Source organism: Dendrobium catenatum, unplaced genomic scaffold (assembly GCF_001605985.2).
Source record: "Dendrobium catenatum unplaced genomic scaffold, ASM160598v2 fragScaff_scaffold_1209, whole genome shotgun sequence".
NCBI classification, from domain to species: domain Eukaryota; kingdom Viridiplantae; phylum Streptophyta; class Magnoliopsida; order Asparagales; family Orchidaceae; genus Dendrobium; species Dendrobium catenatum.
Genome location: NW_021319671.1, coordinates 234,910 through 262,337, shown reverse-complemented (window position 1 = coordinate 262,337; position 27,428 = coordinate 234,910). Strand labels below are relative to the sequence as shown.

Below are 27,428 nucleotides of genomic sequence, written 5' to 3'. Positions count from 1 at the left end.
TCTTAAACACGTTCTAAATACCGTTGCTTTTGTACCATTTTCAAAAACTTTCTGACATTAATTTCTACGTTATAAAACTCCTAATGAATTTCCTAAGTTGCATTATCACTTAAGTTTTTTTTTTTTTCTTAAAACATAAACTTAATCCTAATTCACTAATTAGATGCCTCCTAATAAATTTATCACCCAACAAATTATAATTTTTTTCTTCTCAGAAAACTTATAAGAATTTACTTTTCAATAAATTTAATGATTATATTATCTTCTCAATATATTTTTTTGTATCTATCATTTATGTGATTATGTCACTAACACGACACAGAAGAACCAAAAAATAAACGCTGTGGAGGATTTCTATCAAAAAGAGATAAAGCATAGCAACCATTAAATTATTAGTGCTAGCTGTATTCAAATGATATGAATTAAATGCGCTTTTGACACGTGGCACCATCTCCAGCACTTCAAACCCTCCATTTGGATTTCGTACCTGAAATTCACATCAGCAGACGGAAAGGGTATATTTGTAATTATCAGTTTCTTCTAACGCCGGCTGGCCTGTTAATAAACCGGTGCCGGACACATCGGAGCCATTCGTAGCGGATCAGTTCAACCTCAATCTTCTAATTAATGTTGCAAAACCCGATTATTGCACTCGTGCCCATCCGTACAATAACGGAATTGCAAATTTGTCCGTTGGGCGCAGCTCTAATTTTTTTTTTTTGGGGTGTCGTTGTCGCCGTAGAAATTTCAGTTTTATTGGTTTTTAAGATATTTACATACATATATTTATATATCTAAGAGCTAAAATTTTATCTTTATTTATATACATTTATTTAATTTTACGATGATGGTATTAGATTTGTAAATGTTTAAGAATTTGATGACTTACATATAAATTTTCCTATTATTTATATTATTTTAACTATTTTTTCAATTTTAAATTTTAATACTTTTTATGAATTTTAAAATTGTGAATATAAAAGTAATGATATACTCTCCAAATAAATTAACACAAAATAATTTTTCATTATTTTTATTTTTTTCAATTGATGATATAGATGCTTTTATTTATACCAAAATAAAAAGTAATTCATGCTTTTTTTATGAAAGATGTGTGAAATATATAATTTATTTTAATTATAAATTAATTTGAAAAATAAAGCACAATTAAAGAAGAGAATTAGCTCTATATATATTTGATTTTTTTGTTATGAAAATAGATATCAAATAAATGAGTACTATAATATAAACTATAATTTTTTATTAATTTTTCTCAAAGTAAATTAAACATTTATGGAGCTTGTAATGATTATAATATCATAAATAAAGTTTTTTCAATTATAAACATTTTTTAAAATTTTATTGCCTAATTTTGTAGCTGATAAGCCATAATAGTTTCAAAGTAATTCCAATCAAAACTCAAAATCATTCATATCAAGCTTTATAAAAAACATGCATGATTGTTAAAAAAAGCTCATTTTTCAATGGAAAACAGTGTAACAGCACTACCATTTACCTAAAGCAAATTTCTTGTCATAATCACAAAGCTCAATAAATTCTCTATCATTAATCAAGTAATTAAAAAAATAAACCCATATTTTTAAATTATTTAATATTAATTTCCAAATTAATTACGTTAATTACAAGAAATAATTAAGAAACATTTTTAAACTTGAAAAATATTAATTAAATTTTCTTTTCTATCAAAATAATTAAATAATCATAATCCCATAATATTTTAATTTTAACAAGATATTTTTTCTGACTATGATTGACTGTTAAATATTTTTTTTCTGACTATGATTGACTGTTAAACATGAGAAAATTACCACTTTATAATTTTCCAAAAAAAAAAGAAATAGGACAAAGTAAAAATTAGAAATAATTAAAAATAATTATCTACTAATTCAATAGCATACGAATATATTAAAAAAAAATCTTCAATCGGCAATATTAGATATTGTTTTCTACAGGCACACGTTAATCCAATATTATCATGAATATATATATGGAGCAAGTAAAAGCACGATATAGTATTCTTTACTTCAATAAATGATTTATATTATTTTTAAAAAATAGATAAATATCGGAAATCTAAATAAGGAACATCGCATAATTTGAAGAAAATAAAAAATAAAATAAAATATATTTTTATTTTAAAAATATGTGATGAGGATAATTTATCTTTGCCCGCTCAGTACTCGGAGAAATACAATTGGCTTCAGAATTTAGGAGACTGTAATTAGTTTGGTCGTTTCAACACGCATTCAAGCTTTGTCACTACAATTAATCTTAATCAGATAATTAAAGTTAATGATAAAATTAATGAATAATCCAGCAGAGAAGAGAAAAAGAGTTTACATTAAAACAAGCTGGCAATATAATTCGATAGAGAGAGAGGGGGTGCAAATTTTTCATATTAATAGACTAATATTTAAAAAAATAATAAAATGGGGACATAATTTAGAGCAAAATTTTATATTTCATTATGATAGGTAAATTGAAAATCATTATAATCTTATTAATCTATTTTGTATTTGTTGATAATAATAGATTACATTTTTATTCATAATAAAATCAAATACATCTTTTTAAATGGAAGAAACAAGACATTCGTCGTTGAGCCAATCATCACCCATTCACAATTGATGTTTGATAAATTTCATTGTAGAAAAATATTCTCTCCACTGTAGCGGTAGTAGCTACCAACTTGTAATGTTAATGATGAAGTAATAAGTCTGTAAACGTAAACGAGAAGAGGAGAACTAGCAAGATTGCTCACCTCAATCCAAAAATAGCAAGCCCTGAAGGTAGTGACCAAAACCCTAACACCGGATCGCTATTGGATTCTCTGAGACAACAAATTTGAGCGGATACCTGAGAAAGGATCAATTTTAGAGAGGCAAAATTACTAAATATCCCTTAGTCTAATAAGGATTTTATATTTTTTAGAGAATTGCCCCCCTATCAATATCGTGATTTCGCCCCTTATAAAGATTAATGGTTGTCTAATATGTTGGAGGCAAAACACCGAGGATTTAAGGATGATTAAAGTTATTAATGGATCAAAATTTAACTAATTATTTTTAGGGTGTTTAAAAGGATATATTAAAAATATTTATGAGCCGAAATTTTCAATAAAATATTGGTTGATTGGGTGTTTAGATTCATTGTTTGATTTAGCATTTTTATTATTGTTAAGAAAGTTTCAAAATATTTTTTTTAAAAATAAAATTTTAAATAGTTTATGAGATATTTCGATGAGTTTTGTTGGTTTTGACGACTTAAAAGGGTTGTCGATTTGGACGGTTTCAAATACAGATCGTCAAAACTGGTTGAGGTCAAAAACTTTAGATTAATCCTTTTCGTTTGTTAAGAAGTGATTTTGAAAAAACTATTTCAAACATTTTTTATTAAAAAATGAAATTTATTTTGTAATAGATGAATATTAATTATAATTTTGAAAACAAATAGAATATATTCATATCAAAATAAATTTGATAAAATAATGATCATAATGAATTTTAAAATATCGGATCAGCTTTAAAATGGGTGATCTTATAAGAAAATTTAAAGCTTATTTTCATATTATATTTAATTAAAAATCTCTATTTAATTTGTTAAAATTTAATTAAGATTTAATTAGTGTCTGTAATTTTGCACTTAAAAATCGGAGAAGTGCGCGGAGGTAAATGGGAAACCTGAAGCTGGAAAGCAAATGGAGGGCCCTGGGCGGCAAAAGGTTCGAGCCTCTACCCTCCTACAAATACCTCGCCACTCCGTCTTCTTCTTCTCATAAGCCCTTCGAAAACTTCACAAGCAAAACGAAATTCCCTGCCTCTCTCGCCTCTTCCTCCTTCCCTTTACTCAACAGTCAGAAAATCACCAAAGGCGCTTCCTTTAATGGCGGATATCACCATAGCTCTTCCTCAACCAGCCCTGCGCAACAATTTCACCTCCGGCTGCCAATTCCGGCCTCCGTTGATGCCGGAACCCAACATTTGGTTGCCGGAAGTGGCCATACATGCGCTGGAAGAAGAAAAGGAAATAATCGATATCTGGAACTTAATCCAAAATGAAAAACAGAGCACCAAAGCTCCACCCCCACCTTACATCCACCCACTCGCCCGCCGCTCTTCTAGCCTCATGAGCCAAAAAAGCTTAGAGATTTGCACTGAAAGCCTCGGATCAGAGACTGGGTCCGATGGATTCTCCTCCGGCGACGAATTTGACTTCTTCTCCTTCACCTCCTCCAAAACAGAGGAAGATACAGAGGAAGAAATTGACGAAGAAAGAGGGGAGGAAACAGAGGAAGTGAAACAGGGGAAGAAGGAACTCGCTAGTGTGAATTACCACTGCTCCATCGGCAGGCGAACTCCGGCGAGGTCATTCCCCCCACCTCTCCCCTCCATCTCCTGCCGCGATGGCCTCTGCCTCAAGATGCGCCCTCACCGCCGCGACGGCCGCCTTGTCGTCGAAGCCGTCCCCGTCCCCTCCCAAACCTACCTCCATGCCGAACGCCAAGGCGGCCGCCTCCTTTTATCCTTCATCAACTCCTCCTCTCACTCAAACCAAACTCCCTCCATTGCTCTCCCACAGAACGAAGTGGAAGAACAACAAGAAGAAGCAGAGGATGCAGAAGAAGAAGAAGTAGTGGAGGAAGAAGTGGAAGTCGTGGACAGGGGAACGATCGTGGAAGTCAAAGTCAGTGGCTTGGCAGCAGTCAAAGTCCACCGCTCCTCCCTCGTTATCAACAAATTCGTCGTCGGCTCCCCTCTCACCGCCGCCGACGTTAAAGTCAGCGCAGCAACTACAACGGCGGCCGCGGCGGCGGTGGCGGCATCGTCTATAAGCAAGCCGACTTCCACGTCAGAGGGATTCCACTATAACTATCTCCATCACCATCAGGACACCCCGTGGGGCCCGCAATCGCTGGCGGCGGCGGCGGCAACGGACGCGAAGCTTCTGTTTACTTCGAGGAGACTGAGCAGGGAAGAATTATTGCACGACATGCGGAGGTGTAGCGAACTCCGGCGGCCGCTGTTCATCTTCGAGCAGCCCCATTGCATTGCGACGTCATCTTGAGAACTTGGCTTGAATCTCTCTAATGGATTTGAATCGACTCCATCCATCCGTTCATCTTATCTTCATTGGTGATCACCACCACCGGTGTTAATGACTTTGTTAAGCTGTTAAGTGTATTGCTGGGAAGTATTAGTGTGGTATTAATTAGCGATTAGCATGCTGATTATTATTATTATTGTTATTATTGTCATTATTAAGGTTCTCTTTGCATAGAGAGCCGATGAGTACATAATAGACGACTGATATCTATCTATTTTTTTTTGTTTTATTTTTTATAAATATTTAAAATATATAAAAAATTATATATCATATAAATACTTGATGAGATCAAACAGCTAATTAACAAAAATTTAAATAAAAAAAAAACAAAGAAATTTCATATTTAATCCAAAAATTCAACAGTAAATTATTTATCCTTTCATTCAATTATTTTGAGGCCACTTTTATTTAAAACTAAAATTACTCTTAAAATATTTTATATATTTTAATAATTTAAAATATTAATTATAAATTAAAAAAATTTCAAACTTTGTGGAAAATTATTTTAATGCATTTCTGATTATTTGTGATTTTTCAAAAATTATTTGAATTCTATTTTAATATTATTTTATATTTATAAAAATTCAAGATTTATGTTTTAATATGTAATTCATATTCATTTATCAACTCCAACATAATTTGTCCCATTTTGTGGCTAAGGAAAAGTATCTTAGTGGGTTTGACAAAAGTAATGAACAAATCGTTCATCTAGAATCACATCGCTACTATCATTAACGAGTTGATTCGAATTGACTCAGCCTTGCGTTAGTCCGACTTATGTTATTTGGGACAGTTTTCTTTCTGTTTTTAATATAACTTTTTTTTTTAATAAAAAAATTTGGGTACCGATATCAATAAGAAAATTTGTTCAAAATAAAACCTTAGTGTCATTTGATTCAATTTGAAGGTGAGCCAAATCTCGTTAAAATTTTGCTACAATTGATCACAACTCGATCAAAGCAGAGCTCATCAATTTTGATCCGAGGTTCTTAGTAATTGATTATAGTTTTGTTTAGGACGACTTTCTTAATGCTTCTTAAAGCAGCTTTTTCTGCAAAAAATTAAATATTTATATTAGAAAGATGCTTTAAAAAGCTGTAAAAAAATCATCTCAAACAAAACCTATAATGACGTATTGATACGGGGTTTAGTAGCTATTAAATCTACTCATGATCTTTATTAGTATTTTCATCAATTCATTATTTTTTTTTAAATAATAATATTAAAATATTTTAATATAAATTTAATTATGATAAATTTAAAATAATTGAATATTATTTTAATTTAAAATAAATTTAATAATTTATATGCGGTGATAAATTTTTTTTTAAAGATAATTTTATTCTAATTCTTGGGTGAAGAGCAAAGAATTTTCCAATTGGCATCAAATGGATTATGCGACTTATCTTAATTTCTTTCCTCGTAAGGATGACTACGGACCGACATGTCAAGTCGCACAGAATAACGCATAGGATTTGTTACTGTGCGGTCAGATGACGTCATCCTTATATTATCTTGGTTTTTCCACCTTGGTAACGACATCAAATTGACACCACCAATCGTCAAAAGACACGTGGAATTTGTCCTTCTAAATGATCATTAGTGTAATTACTGTTTACCGATGTAACTAATTAACAATTATTTAAGTTGAGTTAGATTCGCTTGCAAGAAGGTGCAGAAGGGATAATTGTTAATTAATTATTATTAATCCAAACTTACCCTAAAAAAAATCATTATTAAAGAGAGCGACATTTTTTAATTTTTTTTTTAAATTTTACAATATATAATTTATTTATTTTTAATTAAAAATATTATGATGGAGTTGAAGCTTCTATGACATGATTCAAGATATGAGAGGAATGTTTTAAATTCTCAAAAAATCTCTAAGGGAAGAAAATGATTCATCTATAGATTTGTTGAGTAAAAAAATATTATTATTTATAAATTAATTTTAACCTTTTTATATTTTTTTGAAAATATTTTTATTTCTTTATTTTTTATATTTGATGTGTATTATAAAGAACATTATTTTTAAAATTTATAGAATATGACTCACTAATTGCATTATTAAGCTATTAACACATTCTTAAATGAATGAAACTATGTAAAATTAGGTAGAAAAATCAATCTAAATTAAACCCTATATTAAACACAAAATAGGTGAAATAAAAAAAAGGTTTTATTTGTGACAGCTTTTTTACTACTTCTAATTAAAGCAGCTTATTAGTACTAAAAAACTGCTTTAAGAAGCTGTAAGAAAGCAGTCCCAAACAAAACCTAAGAGACTAATATGAGATTTTTGTTGCATGAGAGATCCTCCATACCTAAATTCTTAATTGAGCATGAAAGGGAATAAGGCTTGAAATGAGTTCATTAAATTTTTTTTCCTAGCAATGAGGGAGGGTAGGTAGTAAGAAGAGCTTTTATCTTGAGCACATGGAGGCTATGTTTAGATACAAGTCGTTTATAGTAATATGATAAAAATATATGATGAATGGAAGAGCTGTATATGTTATTTTCGTGATTCATATCGGATCAAAAAGATATCTTACTCTGTCATATGGATACTTAGGATCATGATAATAAATTTAGTTGAAATAAAAAAGATTTGTTGAAAAAAAAAAAAGATTAATATTTTATTGAGGTCACTTAGGCTTCGTTTGGGACAACTTTTTTGCTGTTTCCTAAAGCAACTTTTTAGTACAAAAAGGAAAATTTTTATACTAAAAAGTTGCTTTGAGAAGTAATAAGAAAGCCGTCCCAAACGAAGCCTTAGTCTTTGTTTGGGAAGTTTTTTTTATTGTTTCTTAAAGCAACTTTCTTGTACAAATATTTTAATTTTTATACTAAAAAGCTGCTTTAAGAAGCATTAAGAAGACAATCCCAAATGAAACCTTAGTTCAATGTTAACTTAAGATTATATCAAACAATATAATTGTATGCAAGAATGACTATATATATATTAATTCAAATATAATTACATAAATTAAGAATAGCTTTATCTATATAAATTTTAACTAATAAATAATATAATTACATAAATTAATTTGAATATATAAAATTTAATTATAATTATAATGTTAATTTAGAAAATGATAAAAATTTATAAAAATATATAATTTTTATATTAGTGATTATAACTTATAATTTGACATTATCATAAGATGTGAAATGATAAATGGAAGCCCTAAGCCTCATGAATATAGTCATGCTCGAAGATCTTTTTTTAGACGTCATAAAAAAGCTGAATTATTATATGTCAAACCCGAATTATTATATGAATATTAGTCATGAAATATTTCTTAATTTGACACAAAAAAAATGTTCTATTGAACAGTATAAGCTAAAAAAAATCAAAATATGATCTTCTTATCCATACTTTATTATTTGTGAATCAAATTAACACAATTTATTACATCTTCATGTGTATCAAATGAAAGAATTACTTCATTAAGCTATCAAAGTGCTTTTAGATAATAGATTTTATGTAGATAAGCAATCTAATATTTATTTATTATTAGACTTCGTTTGTGATGACTTTCTTACTGCATTTTAAAGTAGTCTTTTAGTAGAAAATTTTGTAATAAAAAACTAATTTAAAAAGCAATATGAAAGCCATCCCAAACGAAGCTTTAATTAAGTCTCTAACTCAAATAAAATGGAAGATTAGTTGGCTGTAACACTCATACACTATTATTTGATTTCTGTTCAAGAAGCACTTATAAAACAACTTTTCATTAAGAGTAGACAAGCACTTTTGTTTCGGCCATACAAAGGCTCTATCAGCCTGAGTACATAATAAGACAAATATGATAATAATAACACATATTAAGTCAACTGTCCACTCTTTGTCTCCTTTTATCTAATCTCTTAGCCTTCTATATCAACTTAGAGAATGAATAAAATATCAAAAATGACTAAGTTTTTGTTTGAGACGTCTTTTTTATTGTTTCTTAAAGCAATTTTTAGATAAAAAAATATTAAAAATTGCTTTACAAATCAATAAGAAAGCCGACCCAAACGAAGTCTAAATAACTGAAACGATAAGCATTAATATTTATCATATATATGTTTTTCATATATATCATATATACTGTGACAGCTTCCAAGTTCTAATAAACTAATGTGAAAACAACTCATTATTATATGCATATAATTGTTTAAACTATCATCTCCTTGAAGAATATGAATCTTAGACCTTCCCTTTGCAAATCAATGTTGATATAAAAAGCAGCTTATAGATCATTTGAGATATATGAATAATAGATTAATGTAACAAATGGACAAAGATATCTCTGTCTGCCAACTTTATATGATTATATGGATGCCAGCAGTTTAGTTGGCGATCAATAGCTACAGAAATTATTATCAAATTCAACTGATCAAATCTCATCTGTATAAATTTGTATTTTAGCACTTAATTTACTCAAAAACATTACAAAAGAACTTATTAAATTGATTTATGATGAAGTAGAAGACTAAATGAATCGGTATTAATCTTGTTGCGTATTAGAAAATTCACAACGATAGAGAGATATAGAGTTTTGCTTCTAAGCGTTGTACGAAGATCCATCACACACACATATAAGAGAGAGAGAGAGGCGCAAGAGTCAGAAAGATATCAAAAGTTTTATGTGAGAAAAACTTATGAATAGCTTTATCTATTCATAACATGAATCAATGCATCTTATAATGATTAGACTAAAAAGACATTAATTAATCTCATTAATACAAAAAGCTTGGAACATATCTGTATCCTCCAAACCGTTCATGTTGAGCACAAGTCCAACAAGCTGGCTAAAAGTGGTCAATCTCACTGGTTCAGATTGGATTAGAACAATCAGTAGCTATATGTGGGCTTAAGTGTGCAAACGAGTTGAGTAGAACTCCAATCATGCATGCCTAACTCGATCAAAAGACGGGTTCGAGCTCAGCTCACGGCAGTGGTCCAGTGGATGCGGGTTCACGAGGTGTAAGAAGAACGACTGATGCTACCGCTTTCACATTTGAACCCGCTTCAGATTTGGCATATGCGCTTCGCTTCAGCATTATGCTATTCCGCCTTCCAAGCCCACCCATGCTGTTTCTACTACCATGCTCGAGCCAACGTCATGATCTGCCTTCTGCCTTACTCCTTCGACTTTCGTGCTCGAGCCGCTTAACGAGAAATTGAACTTAGTATCATTTGGATTGAACTCAAGCTCGATAATCCAACAAACTCAAAATTCTAATAGATTTCAAGCCCGAGCTAGAAACTCAATAATCTCGGCTATTGAGTTTGTTGACAAATCGAGTTTGAGCCAGGTTGGCTCACTTGCACCCCCACGTGCATGGGCTCTTGAAAAGCTATAATACAAATCAAATGTAATTAATGAGATATAATTGTCATATCTTATTTTTTTGATATGATTTTATTAGCTCATATTATATTATTTATGTATTTATTTTTAATATAATTTATTTATATAACATTATCTCTACTGGTCTCGACCTATTTACTTTACGGCAATAAAATCTGTCCTATTCTCTCTCTCTCTCTCTCTCGGTTCTCATAATCAATCTTACGACTAAATCCTATTACTTTTTTCATATTATTTTTTTATTTTTTATTCTTAATCATATTAATGACTTAATTAAGAGCTTTTCCATTTCCATTAATGTGAAAGCCGGCCCATAAAGCTTATTATTATAACTCATTTCTTCATTGAATAGCTTGATATATTCATGTTTTTACTCAATTAAAAAAATAAATTAAATAAAAATTTAAATCATCATATATATTAATCAAGATTAATAAATTGAATAAACTAAAAACTCATCGATGATTTTCTAATTATAATCTAATGCAAAAATTAATCTGTAATTAAATTGTTAACAATATTTAAAATGAACATTTCACTAAAATTTCTGATTTTTAAGAGCCCGTATATTTTTTTATGTCTCTTTTTAAGGCATATTAATATTTAAATTGATATGATTAAATTATATGATAAAATTTTCATTAAAATTAAAATAATTATATTTTTTCAATCAAAGTTATACGTTTAGTTTAAATGATTCAAGGTAATTTAGTTTTTTTATCACTTTTTCATTATATATGATACGGCATCGCAAAATCATCTTGATCGGGCACGAATCTCGAGGCAAAAACCTAGTTGGAAACTTCAAAAATTAATTTCGGGAGCATATGAACTCCGATTTCATACATATCATAAAATTTGTATACATTTACTTACTAAATCTATTATCATTCATGCATAAAGTAATTTCTTTTAAAAATAAATTAATATTAAAATTATTTTTATATCATTTAAAAAGTATATTACACAAATATATTTATTTATTTCTATTAATAAATCTCTTATTTAAAATGATTCAATAACTGATAATCTTGAAGGCTTATTTTCTATCAAATGATCTGAAACCTGAAAGAAGAGGAAAGAGAGACAGAGAGAGACAATAAGAAAGGCCGAGCCGTACACTGCGCGAAATCCAACAGAGAATCTAAGGGGGCAGTGGGGGAGATCGGCCCCGGAGATCCTGCTGTCTCCCGCTCCTAATAGGACTAAGATCCCTCCTGCTCTTACCTGCTTATTATTATTTTTTTTTTACTAACGATAAATATAAGATATAAATTTGATAAAAATAATATTTATTTGTTAGTTTTGTATTGAATCTGATTGTACGATTGATCGGGTTATACTATTGTCTCGGACTTCAATTTTATCGGTTAGGCTCATTGGAGGGTTGCAAGGGTCTCCGTCCTCCTTGGGTTTAGGTTCCTTCGCACTCGAGAAAAAATGTCTCATACTACAGCACAATACTGTTGAGTTGTGTACGTACCCGAGCTTCTTCAATGTATTTTCTTGTAGGATGAAGCATCGTGGGGATGTTAGATAGATTAGAGATAGAGGCAGGTGGGGTAGTTTTCTTTCTTGTTTTTCATTAAAGATTGAGGGCTCGTTTATTTCCACGGTATTTTTCCGTTTTTCTCCATTTTTAATTTCCGTTTGAAACTGAAAACGCAGGCGTGGAAGATGTTTGAATGTGTAGCAGACTTTTTTTAAAACTCCGTTTTTGTATTGTTTTGAGAAGCATTATTTATTAGCTTCTCCGTTTTAAAAATACCTTTTCTCCTATTGGCGTTTTTTATGCCGGAACGGGAAATAAACCAAACGAAGCCTGCGTCTCTCGGTGATTTTAATTAATGTGTATTTTTTGTTTGTTTAAGTAAAGGAGAACGATGCCAGAATGAATAGAGACGAGCAGAGACTGAGAGAGAAAGAGATACGTACAAAATTTCTACTAATTTTTACAGCGAATTTCTCGGTGCGGTGTGACTTTATAGTTTTTTGCCTGCTTTAGCTTTTACTATGTTAATTAAATCATGATATTCTTTTCTTTCATTGCATTAGGGGTGTCAATATTTGACACGAACCCGAACCCGACCCGTGACCCGTGACCCGAAATTGACACCCCTACATTGCATGTTCTCTTTCATGTTTGCATTCGCTGCATGTTTTAATTACAGACATAAAACTAACATATTGATAATGGCGTTCAAAGATATTTCTCAAACAGATAATTTTTTTTGTACGGTTCAATAATACAGTTAGATATGCTTTGATTTTCGTGCTACAGCACTGTCAGCTTTTATAACCACCAAAATCTTATCCCACTCTGAAGGATTCTTCCTCATCACAACCACGAACAAAGAAAGAAAAAAGGTCTCATAAATAAATAAATGAAAATAATTATTAATATTATATTTATATAGTTTATATTCATATTTTCTTGATTGATTTCTCATAAAATTATGCAATAAAATTGAATTGGATTTGATAAATAAACATAATAGTTTAAGAAAATCATTCGTCAAATCATTTGAATTTGCTGAAAGAATTTAGTATTTTGTATTCTTCGTCGTCGTTGTTGAATGAGATAAGGCCTATTTGCCAAACGACTCGACAATTGATATCGTCAATGCTATTCCTTCAATTCAAATGAGCTCGTCAAATGAAATCAATCAAATATACAAAAGCTGCTTTTGACAGCTTATGCTAAAGCTGTCCAAGACTTTGGCTTGGTTTGGGACAGCTTTCGTACTGCTGCCTAAAACGAGTTTCTAGTATAAAATTTTCTAATTTATGAAATTATTGTATTAGAAAGTTGTTTTAAAAAACAACAAAAAAACCGTCTCAAACGAGCATTTTGTCATTGTAGCTTTTTCACAAAAAATTCGCCATTTCCTTGAAGCACATTGAGGCCTAGTTTGGAACAGCTTTTTTTTTTTAAGTACTTTTTAGCATCAAAATTTTTAATTTTGATACTTAAAAAGCTTTATTAAAGTTGTCCTAAATGAAGCCTAAGATATTTGTAAAATTAAGTTTTTATTTGAAACAATTTTCGTAATGCTTTGAAAATTAATATTTAAGTACAATTTTTCTTTTTTGAAAAAAATGCTTTAAAAAATAGTAAAAACTAAAAAAGTTATCTCAAATGAAGCGGAAATCTCGAGCAAAATTTATAAATAAAGGGTTCAAAAATGAATTTAGGGCATTAAATTATATTTTCATGTAATTATGAGTCATAGCTTTGGATAACCTAAATAATTTCATGAAAATATAATTTAATGCCCTAAATAATTTATGATAGCAATTTAGTAAAATTTTAGAGCTTCTATCATGTTCTATTTCTCTCTCTCCCTTCTCTTTATCATTTCATTAGTCTTGCTCTACACTTCCATGTAAAACTCAAGTAACACTCAAAAATAAATTTAAATTCAACACATATTTATCTTTTCTTCATTAATTTGTTTTATATATAAATATAATTCTTGATTAAGTTAAAAATAATTTAATTAAATACTGAAATAATAACTATTTTAACAAATCTAGAATTTTTTTTTATGAAATTATAATTATTATTGCAACGGCTAAAAAATCATTACATTTTTATATTAAAATCAAGTATATCAATAAAAAAAGAGTTGAAAAGAGTAATAATGCCTTTAAAATGAACCTAAAAGACTATCTTTTTATAGCTTTTTAAGACTGATACATATTAATTAGTATAATTTATAGTTCTGAGTCTTCTCCTAAAAGTCATATTAAAGAAGAATTTATAATAAATATGATGAGCATGAAATTCAAGATTAAGAAATTTGATGACTTAAAATGGGTAATTCATAGCTTTGGATAACCAAAATACATTGTATTTTAATTTAATTGAGACTTATGAAAACACTCATGAAACATATTAAGAACACTAAAATTATAAATATTAGATTGCACATTATTAAGGCTTAGTTTGGGACGTCTTTCTTACTACTTTTTAAATCAATTTTTTTGTTAAAAAAATTAAAATTTTAATATTAATAAAAAGATGTTTTAAGAAGCAATAAGATAGCCGTCTCATAAAAAAAATTTATAATAAAATTTTACTTTATTAATCAATAAAAAAAGTTCATGAGGAGAGTAATAGATGGAATTCAAGATTAAAAGGAAGATTTGAATTACCTGATCTTTTCATGTTCAACTCTCTTATAATAAGCTAGGATATAAAAGAACACGAAAAACAATAAAATAAAATATTTTGTTCAACAAACAAAAATAGAGAAAATAATAGTGCCTTTGAATGGTTGAAGAATGGATGCTACAAATGCGATGAGCTTTGGATATAAGCAATAACCCACCACTGCTTAGCCCATGTGGTGGAGAACAGGCTGGGCAAAGTTCAGGTGCCGGATTCGAATCCCTTCGACGATAGTGCTAGTCTTAATCATCGGCTAGAATAAATTGATGTGGGTTGTTCAGATCGACCGATATTTTAACTGACTTTTGGACAGTATTTCCTCGTCCCAAAAAAAATAATAAGCGCAGGCAGGGTCAGCACATGCCAAGTTGCTTATGCTGTCTTCCATTGCTTGCTGGTGATGTCAGTAAGTCTGGCAGTCAAGTACTCGTCCTCTATAGCCACAATCATTTCAAATCCCCTGCAATAAATCAATGAGATTTTGTCTGATCCAAGAAGAATGAAGATGCCATTTGATCTCATTATTTTATGATTTTTTGTTTTATATTCTAAAATCTTTCTTATTAATCCATTTTAGGGCCCCCTCTCCTAAAAAAAATATAAAAAAATTCTCTTATCATATTCTTATTTATGACTATCTCTTATTCCCGCTCCAGACTCCTATTTTCTACTCGTGTTCCCTGACATCTTATACTATTCTATTTACATATTTAATATCTGAAACTTTAATATTACATACATACCACCCATAGTTTATTTTCATATCAAATATGAGTGGTAGAAATGAAATATATGAGCGGTATGAAAGAAATACAAGTGGTATATTTGATATTAAAATAATATAGGATCGTATGCATGTAATATTAAAATTTTAGGTATTATATATATAAATATGATGTAAATTTTTCCTTTTTTTATTATTCCATAGAGATATAAAATGCTTTTCCCACAATTTCCTAACTCACGCATGCAATTTTTTATATATAAAGAAATAATGGAGTTCCCACACTTTCAGTACATCAACTTTTACATTATATATATATTACATGAAAATATCCTTCTTATAAAAGCTTCCTTTCTATATTATATTCTTGATTTTCACTAATGCAGAATCTCTCTGCTCATTCTGTAAAAGTTTTTTTTATTTGAGGAAAATATATTGTTATTTAATTTTAAGTTTTTTTATTATATTATAAGTAATATTTTCTTTTTTAGAATAATAAATGCAATAATTTTTTTAAAAAAATTTCAATATTGGAGCCAACTAGAATGAAAAAAAAAATGTTAGAATTTAAAAGATAAATTTGGGCCCCTTTATAAAAACTTGCTGGCTCGCCATAATTTTCAAGAATTCGAAATTATGTGTAAATTTATAATTGAATTTGTTTTGACAATTCATTTTGTAAAATTTGATTTTTTTTTTTGGTTTGTGTGTATATTTTTTATTTAAATATAATTAATAAAAATTAATTTATATAAAATATGAGAACAAATGAATAGCATCATTTATAGTTTTATATGATCCAATTTTGAATTTGTCTTATCTAACATATAATTGTATTATATCTAATAAAATTTGATTAACCATAGAGTTCCTTCTACAATTTTGGACTTGAGAGTTTATTTGATCAATTACATTGCGCTTTTTATTAGGTCCGGACACCTGACGTAGCTCTACATCCGGACGCCAATAAAATGTCGCAACGTGCTCTTACTCTTTACAGCGCAGCCTGACGACCCGACCTGGACAAAAACCCGATATTGTTATGTATTAGTTGATTTGTACAGACTAGGGTATTGCTAGATTTTGCTCGATATTAATTGTTAATAAAAAATATCATTATGTCAAGACCAATACCTAGCAATACCGAGCAATACCTAGCAATACCCCGGCTTTGCTAGGTATTGCTCGGTATTGCTCGATATTGGTCTTGACAAAACGGTATTTCTCATTATTGCCAAGCAATACCAAGCAATACCTAGCAATACACGAACATAGCAATACCGAGTTTCCGTTCCGGGTAGGGTCGTCGGGCCACGCAGTAAAGAGCAAGAGCACGTGGCGATATTTTATTGACGTCTAGATATAGAACTATGTCAGGTGTCCGGACCTTATAAAAATTCATTACATGACCCTCTCTTGATTAAGACACAAAAGGCCCATATTTATTTCATCAGAGCAAAATTACATTAAACTTTAATAGATTTACTTCAATATGCCACATTATAATGAAAATTGAATTCATACAACATGTAAATGGCACCGTCGTGAATTTATATTCAAAAGCAATTAAAAATTATTATATTTTTATATACCATTAACATCTACAACTGTTTACTTCTAACACAAAAAACAAACAGGTTAACTTCATGATTTAATGCCTAAATCCTCCTCCCAATAAAAATTCTATCATATTTAGTACAAAAAATTTTTATACTTTAAAATTGAATTAAAATTTTATTTTAAATAACAATAAAAATACTACCCCAAATAAAACCTTAAATTTCATTTAAAATAACTTTTTTTCTGCTTTTTAAAACAAATTTTTACTATAAACTTCTAATTAAAAAAAATTATACTAAAAAATTATCTCAAACAAAATCTTAGTCAACTATAATTTACTTTAGTTCTCTATTACATAAAAATGTAAGAGAATTATATTAAGGTTTCGTTTGAGACGGCTTTCTTACAGCTTAAAGCAACTTTCTAGTACAAAGATTAATATTTTTAAATTAGAAAGCCGCTTCAAGAAGCAAGAAGAAAGCTGTCCCAAACGAAGCCTAAATATGTGAAAAGCCAAAACACTCTTATATATATTTTTAGAAAGGATTTCCTATAATTTCATAAAAGAGAAGAACATCAATTTCCTTTCTAATTCTTTGAGCGAATTTATTAGTTTAAATTACATAGCCAGACAGCTGAGAATGGGCATTATATGTCGCTTTTAGCTCAACCTGGAACATCCTGAGAAACAACCTGGAGCATCAATTCCTCTATTTTTCCAGAGCACAAAAACCATTATAGTTCCTCTAAGGATTCCAAATTTTTAAATAAAGAAACCACCTGCCTAACCTAAAACCAACTTGGTAGTTTGACCTGGACTGCCTATTTATTCCCTCTTAAATTATTATTTGAATACATACAAGCATATATGCATAACACTGCCGTTGTCATGTCCTAAGTCCTGAATGAGAAAAGTGGGGAGTTGCGTTAGGTAGTCGACAGTGAGCATAAAACTTGCCGAATAATTATGACATGAATTCTTTAATGACGAAAAAGGATTCATGTAGCCGACCTCACGTAGCGGGACAAAGGCTTGATTGATGATGTTGTTGTTGTACAAGCATATATGCATAGTATATATTAATATGAAAGATGCATATGGAGTTGACTGACAGCCATAGATTATTGTGGGAACCTGAATTTGATATCAGGAAAGATCTCTCTTTTTGTTTTATTAATCAATTATTTGAGAGTGACCAGAAAGCTTGGCCAGGCCTCCAACACAGACTAAAAGAAGCCAATGAGATAGAGCTGAGAACAGTTACTTTATCAGTAAAGGAGTGGTGAGTTTCAACCTTCACCATGGAAACAGAGAAAAAGTTTGGCTGGGCAAATCAAAACCACAAGGAATAAGTAGAGCAAGTAAATAGCTGTAGATAGAATCCTATTCATATAGGCTTCGTTTGAGACGGCTTTCTTTCTGCTTCTTAAAGCAGCTTTATAGAAAGCTATCATAAGCATGAGATATGTAATGCAGTCATTGACAGAATTGAATTGTTTTGTGCAACAAAATAGAATAATTTCATAAAAAACTGATATAAATAATTATATTCAACAAAGTTGGAGTTGAGACTATCGCTAATGATGTAGTAGATACATAGATCAATCTAAAGAAGAACATTCTGACCTGAAATATTTGAGATTTTAATGGGATTTGTTATGTGACAAACTGGTAGGTAGGCTTGTTTCAACCTCGTTTTATGGGCCTCTGCACGTATGATTTGTTTGGATCTTCTGTTTTGAGCTTTGGAGGTCGAAGCTCTCCTTTCTTTACCTGGAGTACCAGCAGAAACTTAAAGGTGAGAAATGGAGGCATCAATAAGATTAAAATGCACATCAGGTTTTTACTTCACCTTCTTTCCTCCTTTCATGAAATCTCTCCAACTAGATACCTGAGTAACAAAATGCGGAGGATTAGGAACTTCCAAGTTCATTTGTAATCTGAATATGAGGTGATAGATTCCTATATGTACTTAAATTAATGTAGAATCCCAAATCATGAAGTATCCAGTCATACATACATGTGATTTCACAGCTATTCTAAAATGTGTCGTTGACCAAATGAAAATCATTTTGAGTTTTCACGCAAACCTATAGATACTCAATCTGCAGTTTTCCAATTATAGCCATAAATTAAATTAACTAATATATTTACATTATTTTTAAGCACAAAGTTCTTGAGCAATGTGAAATTCAATGCAAACATAAAGACATACAACATCAAGCCCTTGTCCCATTACGTGGGGTCGGCTACATGAATTCATTTTCGCCGTTGTGTCCTGTGAAAAGTAAAATTCTCATTTCTAATATTTTCTAACTAAGTCTTTTTAGGTATACCTCTACCTTTCTTAACATAAGTCAAATCTAATACCTCAACTGTTCTAACCGGGTCATTGGAAGGCCTTCATTTAATGTGACAAAACCATCTAAGGCGACTCTCCCTAATCTTATCTACCACAATGCAAACATAAAGACATGTAGATGCAATTTCAAAAATACAAATACTAAGAAAGTAATCAAGTTTAATGATACTTTCAAGCTTTGATAACGAATAAATTTCAAGCATTTAAGATAACAATGTTACTTGCAGGCTCAGGATGACAATGGCCATTAAATAGTTAGGTAGCTTAAAAATTTTTGTATTTCAACTTAGGTTTCGGCTTTCAGGAGATTATGCATCAAGGGCACTTTTTCGTGTACTTATCAAAGGGATGCCACATGGATCCCGTGGGTTTAACTATAACTACATGAACCATTAAGCTGATGGGGACATCAGATTTCGACGTGTACCATTGCCGGAGACGCAGATCGACGGCTATGATCCAGAGTCTTTATTTCTGATTTATTTGCATCTTATGTTATGAGTGTATTTTCCTTTGTTTTCCTAGTTTGCCCCTGAGGGCATTGTTCCACTTATGTAGCCCTGAGGGCGTTTATGTCATTTAGTTATGTTTATTTTGGCCTCCTTATATGAGGCATCATGCATTGTAATAGCTTTAGTTTTGATGAATGAAAAGTTGACATTTCATGTTCTCTTCGTGAGTGCAAATCTCCTCGATCTCTTAGTGAGTTCGTAGGACCCTCTCTTTGTCTCCCCTACTCAATCCCATCATGCATGGCGAACCCCGAATTTGAGTGGGGGCTTGTGTTCGACGCCCACGGTAATCTCAACATCCTACAATCGTCATTCTTCGACGCGGGATTTGACCCCGACGACGACACCGTTGGAGCTTACTTGGATCGGATCCTCCCGACCCTCGTGCAAGTCATCGACAGACAAAGTCCAGACTACGAGTGGACCATCGACGGCCGACCTTCCACACCACCTCCACATCCTACGCCTTCCTCTCCATCACTACGGATTGCCGGCATCGTCTACCTCGAAGTAGTCTCATCCCTTGTGTGGTTCTTCTTCCTCCGACAACCCTAGACATAGAAGAGTGAGCTTAAGCCTCAAGGTGAGACGATCGCTTTGTTAACCGCCGGATTCTAGTTGGCTTTTCATTGTCATTACTTTTAATTAACGTCGTTATTTTATCGATCTTGCTAATTTAGTTGTAACAACTTGCCTAGACTTGGTTGAAATCTAAGATCTTTTTTGAAGTATCAATTGTGAGAAGCATCAAGCTTGTACTATCATTATTTTAACGAACTTTTATTAATTTTCTAAGACTCAATTCCTGGTTTCACATCATAAGCAGCTTCACCACTGAAAAAAATGAAGCTTTAGCAGCAGTCACCTAGCAGCATATGTGAGTTTGTAGCAGTTTAAATCGCACATATATTTGCAGCAATAAAATAGAGCTATTAGTCATTTAAACCAGTGGTAAAGGATTAATAGTTGTTTAAACTGCTGTGAAATACTAAATTTAGAAAGGAATTTAAGTACCACTAAAAAATATACATTAACAAAATCCTTTCGTCCATGCCTAAACCTACAAATCTGCCACTCACAACATAAAATCATTGTTATTATAACCCCGCATGGACAACGGGTAACTCCCACTTAGACCATGCACCATTCAAAAAATCCAAGAGGAGTTGTGACCACCAACATAGAGGCTTCAGACCTAGCATTCCCACAGCCACAACGGGCCCGAAAGTGCTGGCTCCATCAAAAACCATCATGCTATTGATACTTATGTTGGAAACAGTAAAGCATAATAGGCAAAGCCATCATTCTGGCTGGCACCAGATAATGAATATACATCACAAGTCAAACCAATGTAAACATGTGTTGAGGCTAAGGTTTTCACGAACAAGGCAATTGCTTTTGTCAGAGATTCCCAACATGGATGGAGAGAAAGTTTAATGTGGCGCCTATTATGATCATGGAGCATATGTTGCTCTTGTTGATGATGAATCACTTTGTGAATTGGGATAATTGAGCGCCCAAAATTGTTTTCAGTGTCCTTGTGCATATAATTTATACTTGTATAGATCAAGTTCAGGAAATTGTGACAAAGATGGAGACGAAATTGGATTCCGTAGGGAATATGTTAGACAAAGTTGACAGTTCTTATTTGTTTTCGGTGTTATGCTAGTTTTATTAGTTGCGCTGCTACCATTCTGAAGATTTAAAATTTAGTAAGAGATTAGATCAATAGGTCAAATTCGGGGAGGAATTGACTATTCTTGGGGAATGCGATGGATGACCATTACCATTTAGGACAGACTCACCCACAACTTTAATTGTCCCATTTGGTCTTATAAAATAGTTCCAGTTATTTCATTTTGCCTTATCATAGTCGTCAATATGATGTTTATGTTCTCCTTCTCGTTAGCTTAAAGATAATAATTGAGGTTGTAAATTCTAAACTTGTTATAAGTGTGTGCTGAAAACGATGTAACCGCATTTATGTTAAATATATATTTGAGCTCTTAAACTAGTTAATCTTTAGATGATTCATTAATTCAAAGCAATCCTCAATCAATACCTTTTACACTCATTTTCATATTCTCATGATGTCAAGAATCCATCGAATTATTCCGCATTATTTGTTAATACAAAAAAAAATCATTTATTTTTTGTCTTTACATTGTACATTTGGTCTAATCCACCCGAGCTAAATCTTTAGTACACTTGATGTGCTCCTATGACCATAGTTTCCGAAAACAAAGTCATGCTTTAATCACCCCCAAGTATGTACAAACAGTTGAGGCCTCTTATCAATACTTAAAAACTCCTTTTGTTTTTCCATTCCTAATTAGGAGGACCTTGCCAGCCTCTCAAGCCAAAGCTTAATTTCTTTGAATATAAAAATCCAACGCATACGATTATAGCAATCCTAAATACTCTGATTTTGATCCTTAATAGGGTACATATGTAACAAGTCTATTGTGTAACACAAATACACAATGATAATAAAATATAATAAGATTCACTCTGCTAGTAGCTTGCTCTCGAACTTGCAATCATTGCCACAGATTATGCTCAAGACTAATGTTGTTTAACACTATCCTAAATGAAACACCAATAAAAATAACTTTTCACCCAATGCTTCTCTTCTTGATGAATGATTTCGGTTCAGTTAAAAACTTTTGAATTTTTTAAGATTTTAACTTTATTGAATTACTTAATCTTCCTTGTTCAATATAATAACTTAACAAATCAAGATGCTCTTGTTCAACAAGAATGAGAATCTAACTAGCTATAATGCACTGATACTTTTCCTCAAAGAGGTATATGATTAAAATATATATTAAGAAAAACATATCAAATATAGATTAAAAAATCCTATTTGAATGATTTATTATCAATTTTTACACATCACACATATAGAACACGTCAAACATGTGCCCGATTAAAAAAATATATTGGACACGCAAGTCGAACACGTCTTAAATATTTAATTAAATTTTTTCAAATATAATTTCTTATAGATCAAATTTTAGAAAGGAGCAACTTTAAAATGTCATTAAGTAAAAGAAGCATAATTAGTAAATAAATTTAAAAAGAGTAAATTTGCAAAATTATTTGGCATAGTCCCAAATACACCAAATGATTTAGCAAATTCTGAATATGCCAAATCATTTGGCGTATTCATCTAAAACAGGAGAAAGAAATGGGTAGGAGAGAGATGAGGAGAGAGAAAGAGAAAAATGAGGGAGAGAATGTGGAGTGAGACGGATGGGGAGAGAGAAAGAGAGATGGGAAAGAGAGAATTTAATATTTTTTTAAATTAAAAAAAAATTTAGCTAATATTTATATAACATAAAATAAAATAATCTTTAAAAATATTATATAAAAAAGTAAAAAAATAAAAAATTATATTTAAAAAGTAATATTAAATTATACTTTTTAAATATAATTTATAATATTTTTAACTTTTTAATATAATATTTTTAAAAGATTATTTTATTTTATATCATGTAAATATTAATTATAAATATTAGTTAATTTTTTTTTAATATAAACAAAATATTTAAATCTCTCTTTCCCATCTCTCTTTCCCTCTCTCCATCCGTCTCTCACTCCACACTCTCTCCCTCATTTATCTATTTCTCTCCCCATTTATCTTCTCTCCCAATCTCTCTCCTCATCTCCCTCTCCTACCCATTTCTCTCTTCTGCTTTAGATGAATACGCCAAATGATTTGGCATATTCAGAATTTGCCAAATCATTTGACGCATTTAGGACTACGCCAAATAATTTGACGAATTTGCTCTTTTTAAATTTTTTTACTAATTATGCTCCTTTTATTTAATGACATTTTAAACTTGCTCCTTTCTAAAATTTGCCATTTCTTATATTTCAAATATTTAATTATAAAAAATTTTAAAAAACTAAATTTCGTATTTTCTCTCCACAGCTCCAAATCAATTATTCGCAATCAATACAATTTTATTTCTCTCTGGTTGGTCACGACTAGGGATTCACAACAATGTCTAATGTCATCTCAAGATCAACATTTTAAAACCATTTCAACAACGAAGTTTGACGTTCTCTTGACATTGATGCTCAACTTTGACAATTTCTACACCCACATCACGCCTTCGCATCATCTCAACATCTCATCTTTGTCCAACAACATCTCAACATCGACAACCGACACCATCTCGACATTGACCCACGACGCCGATTGCATAATATTGATGCCCAACTTTCAATAGCATTGTCGTCTACCCTTTTGATGTCAGACACGACATTCGTCTACCCTCTTGATACCTGACATACGATATCGATGTCTATCTCTCTACATCCTAATAATAATCTTATTATGCACAAATCCTAATTGAATGATTTATTGTTTCTCAATTATTCGTAATATTCTATATACTATTTTTAAGATATAAAATTAAAATCCATGTCTAATCCATATATGTATCCTATATTTTCATTGATTGATGTGACCCGTATTTGTGTAATGCATCATAGCTAATCAAACATTGAACCAGTGAGTTCTAAGGTAGCTACGGAGGAGGCTAATGTTCAAGAACATCATGAAATCAATATTTAACAAATTATCATTCTTCGTTTGTGTCACCACAATCATAAGGATATATTCATTATTTTATCATCCAATCATTTGTGTTAAATATTATGTTTGAAGGCAGAGTAACTTTATGAGATCGATGTATAAAAGTAATAAGAATGATGTTTTTTTGTGAAGGTATTATGTTTCCATTGTTACTGAGGAATTGGCTTAAGATAGAAGTTAAATAAGAGAACATAGGTAAGAAGGTGAATGTATTAACTACATTTATTAAGTTTAATCCTTTATTAGTGCCCTCTAAACCCATTTCTTTGCTTAGGGTCATAGATGATAGTGGTTGAAGCGAGGGAGAGATGTCAAGATTGCTATCTTAGACTGAGAAACTAAACAATCAGAAGATTTCTAATGCTTAGCTTATATTTCTTTTATAGAAGACTGTGTGCTGAACAGATAGATATTATCTGAGATACTGAACTTATATTTCTTTTATAAGAGAGCGTGTTTCTTTCTCTCTCTATATATATATATTGTTTTTAATAATTGACAAATGGCCTACTTAATTGTGCTCTATAATCAACTATTGACGGGTTGAAAGAATGAACGTGTATTTTCTGAAAGTTTATACACAATCATATATACGATAAAAAAAATCCTGCAACAATATAAATGTATTGTGCAGCACATTTCATAATAATAAAAAAAAATCCTGCAAAATAATAAATGTATTGTGCAGCACATTTCATAATAGCAACGGCTTAATTAGTGCCTACCCTGTAAGCTGCTAGTCTACAGTAATTATTTTAGCTGCTGCTAGGTCTGGGTTCCAAGGTAGTACTACTATTGCCGAGATTGTTTGCATCTAGATTAGAAAATAGCAGCAGTTGGTAAATTAGTTGTTAAAAGCTTTATAGTGCTTGACATCCGCAGCTATTTTCAACAGGTTTAAAACCATTGCAAAGGTTTTTTGCAGGGAGTCAAACCGTTTTCTGGACAGATAATTAATGATGCAACGCAGTAAGGAATTTTTTAAACTATATGTGCATTTGGGAAATAACTTGTATCACTCCAAATAGCAACTGCTACAACAAATCATGTACTCGATGATAGAAAGCTACATAGGAGCTGTATAAAAAAGAAAGATATAGAAATTATCATAGCCGCATAGCTTGGGACTAGGGTAAAGATGAATAATGTTGATGGGATAATGAGTTAATGCTTTGATAACACTTAAATATCAATTTTGAACATGAAATTTCAGTATTAGCAAAAAACTATCAATGTCCAAGAAAAAATATTAGATAAGGAAACAAGAATCAGCCCAAATGTAGCAGTAGAAAATGATCCGAGAAGAGAAGATCAACTGTACTTGACAACCGACTTCTGACTAATTTGCACGAGAGAAGATAAAATTGAAGCAAGGAAAGTTGAGTTTTCAAATTGGTTGACTTCCTAATCGGAATAGAAGAGAGGTGTCCCCTTGGAAGAAGAGAAGAGATTTTATTGTCACGTTCAAATCAACCTACAAATAACCTGAAGAACTCAGGGTACGTTCAGACAAAGACCTAACCATAACTTGGATAATGCTAGGCGTTTTGTGGTCTAGGGTTTCATAATACAAACCTAGGATACAACAACATGAAGCCTTTGTTCCAAGGTTTTTAGAACCGGACCGGACAACGAACCGAAGGAAGGAGGGGTTCACGGTTCGACCGGTTCGACCGGTTGAACCGGGGTCGAACCGGATGACGTAATAAATAATAATATTATTTAAAAAATAAAATAAAAATCAATTTGAAGCATAAACAAATAGCATATACTATAAGTGTCTCTTCAAATAAGTCAATAAAACATAAACAAATGCATAGCTTTTGTCATCACACAAAATGTTCATAATTTCTTATCAAGTCAAGCTTCAAAATTCAAACATAAATATCAAAAAAAACAAGGATTTTGGTGCTGTTAAAACATAAACAGTTAAACACACAACTGTTAACACATTTATAGAGGATGCGTTGGTGCTGTTAACAGGTAGCCGGAAAAAAAGAAAACTTGACAAATTTTGTAACAAAATATCACTATTAAACAAGAAAATAAATGTGAAAATAAGAAAAAAAGAAAACTTCACAGCCTACCGTCGGCTGCAAAAAAATGCGCGTGCGTGAAAAAAAAAAAAACTCACGGTGGGTAGGAAAGGCTGGAAAGGAGAACTTGAGCAAGAGAAGGAAGCCTTCAGTTCGATCGGCTAAGTCGCTCCGGCAAAACAGCCTCCCGTCCGTGAGGAGTCGCGGTTCTCTCGGCCTCTCGCTCCGCCTGGACGAAATGAAGGGTCGCGAAAATGAAGCGAGGAATAGGGTTTCACTCACGGTGTAATTTTGTATTTGTTTTTACCGATCATTCTCTCAGCCCTTGGATTAAATCGGACGGCTAATAAAATGTATATTTGAACCGGCCGGTTTTTAATAACACGCCCGGTTTTCCGGTTCGGCGGTCGAACCGCCGGTTCGACCGGTTCAATTCCGGTTCTTTGCAGAAACGGTTCTTAACTAGCCCTTAACCGGCCGGCCGGCCGGTTCGGGGTTCAACCGGTTGAACCGGCCGGTCCGGTCCGGTTTTCAAAACGTTGCTTTGTTCTACTTTGTGGGGTTGGTTACATGGATCCTTTTTGTCCATTGTGTTCGGTTAAGATTCAAATTCTCATTTAGATCTAATAAGAAGTTCATTTCTAATATTTTTTAACCAAGTCTTTTCAGGTCTACCTCTACCTTTTCTTAACATAGGTTAAATCTAATACATCTACTCTCTTAACCATGTCATCGGAAGGTCGTCATTTTATGTGACCAAACCATCTAAGGCGGCTCTCTCTAATCTTATTTGCCACTGGAGCTTCTCTAACTTTTTCACGTATATGCTCATTTTGTCTCTTGTCTATAAGAGTAAAGCCACCCATCCACCTGAGCATCCTCATCTCTACAACACTTAACTTAATATTATGCTTCTCTTTTAATGACCAACATTTTGCTCCATAAAGTATTGCAGGCTAACCACCATCT

At 31.5% G+C, this 27,428-nt stretch overlaps 2 protein-coding genes across 2 annotated transcripts in view; one reads left to right on the top strand and one right to left on the bottom strand.

Annotated features, from left to right (window-relative positions):
* Positions 1–3,763: 3,763 nt before the first annotated feature.
* Positions 3,764–5,338, top strand: LOC110101550. The gene has a single exon (XM_020829484.2). The coding sequence runs from the start codon at positions 3,904–3,906 to the stop codon at positions 5,083–5,085; it is 1,182 nt and encodes a 393-aa protein (XP_020685143.1). The 5' UTR covers positions 3,764–3,903; the 3' UTR covers positions 5,086–5,338.
* Positions 5,339–18,436: 13,098 nt separating this feature from the next.
* The window catches only part of LOC110101569 (J domain-containing protein spf31), a 50,032-nt gene continuing 41,040 nt past the window's right edge, over positions 18,437–27,428 (bottom strand). The window contains exons 8-9 of the mRNA XM_020829526.2: positions 18,796–18,834; positions 18,437–18,716 (exon numbers count right to left, since the gene is read on the bottom strand). Of these exons, the coding sequence (XP_020685185.1) occupies positions 18,630–18,716; positions 18,796–18,834 (126 nt within the window). The 3' untranslated portion in view covers positions 18,437–18,629. The remainder of the gene's footprint in view (positions 18,717–18,795; positions 18,835–27,428) is intronic.

Bases quoted from the DNA above. Each gene is read 5' to 3' on its own strand.
- LOC110101550 (XM_020829484.2), top strand. From the start codon at position 3,904: ATGGCGGATATCACCATAGCTCTTCCTCAACCAGCCCTGCGCAACAAT.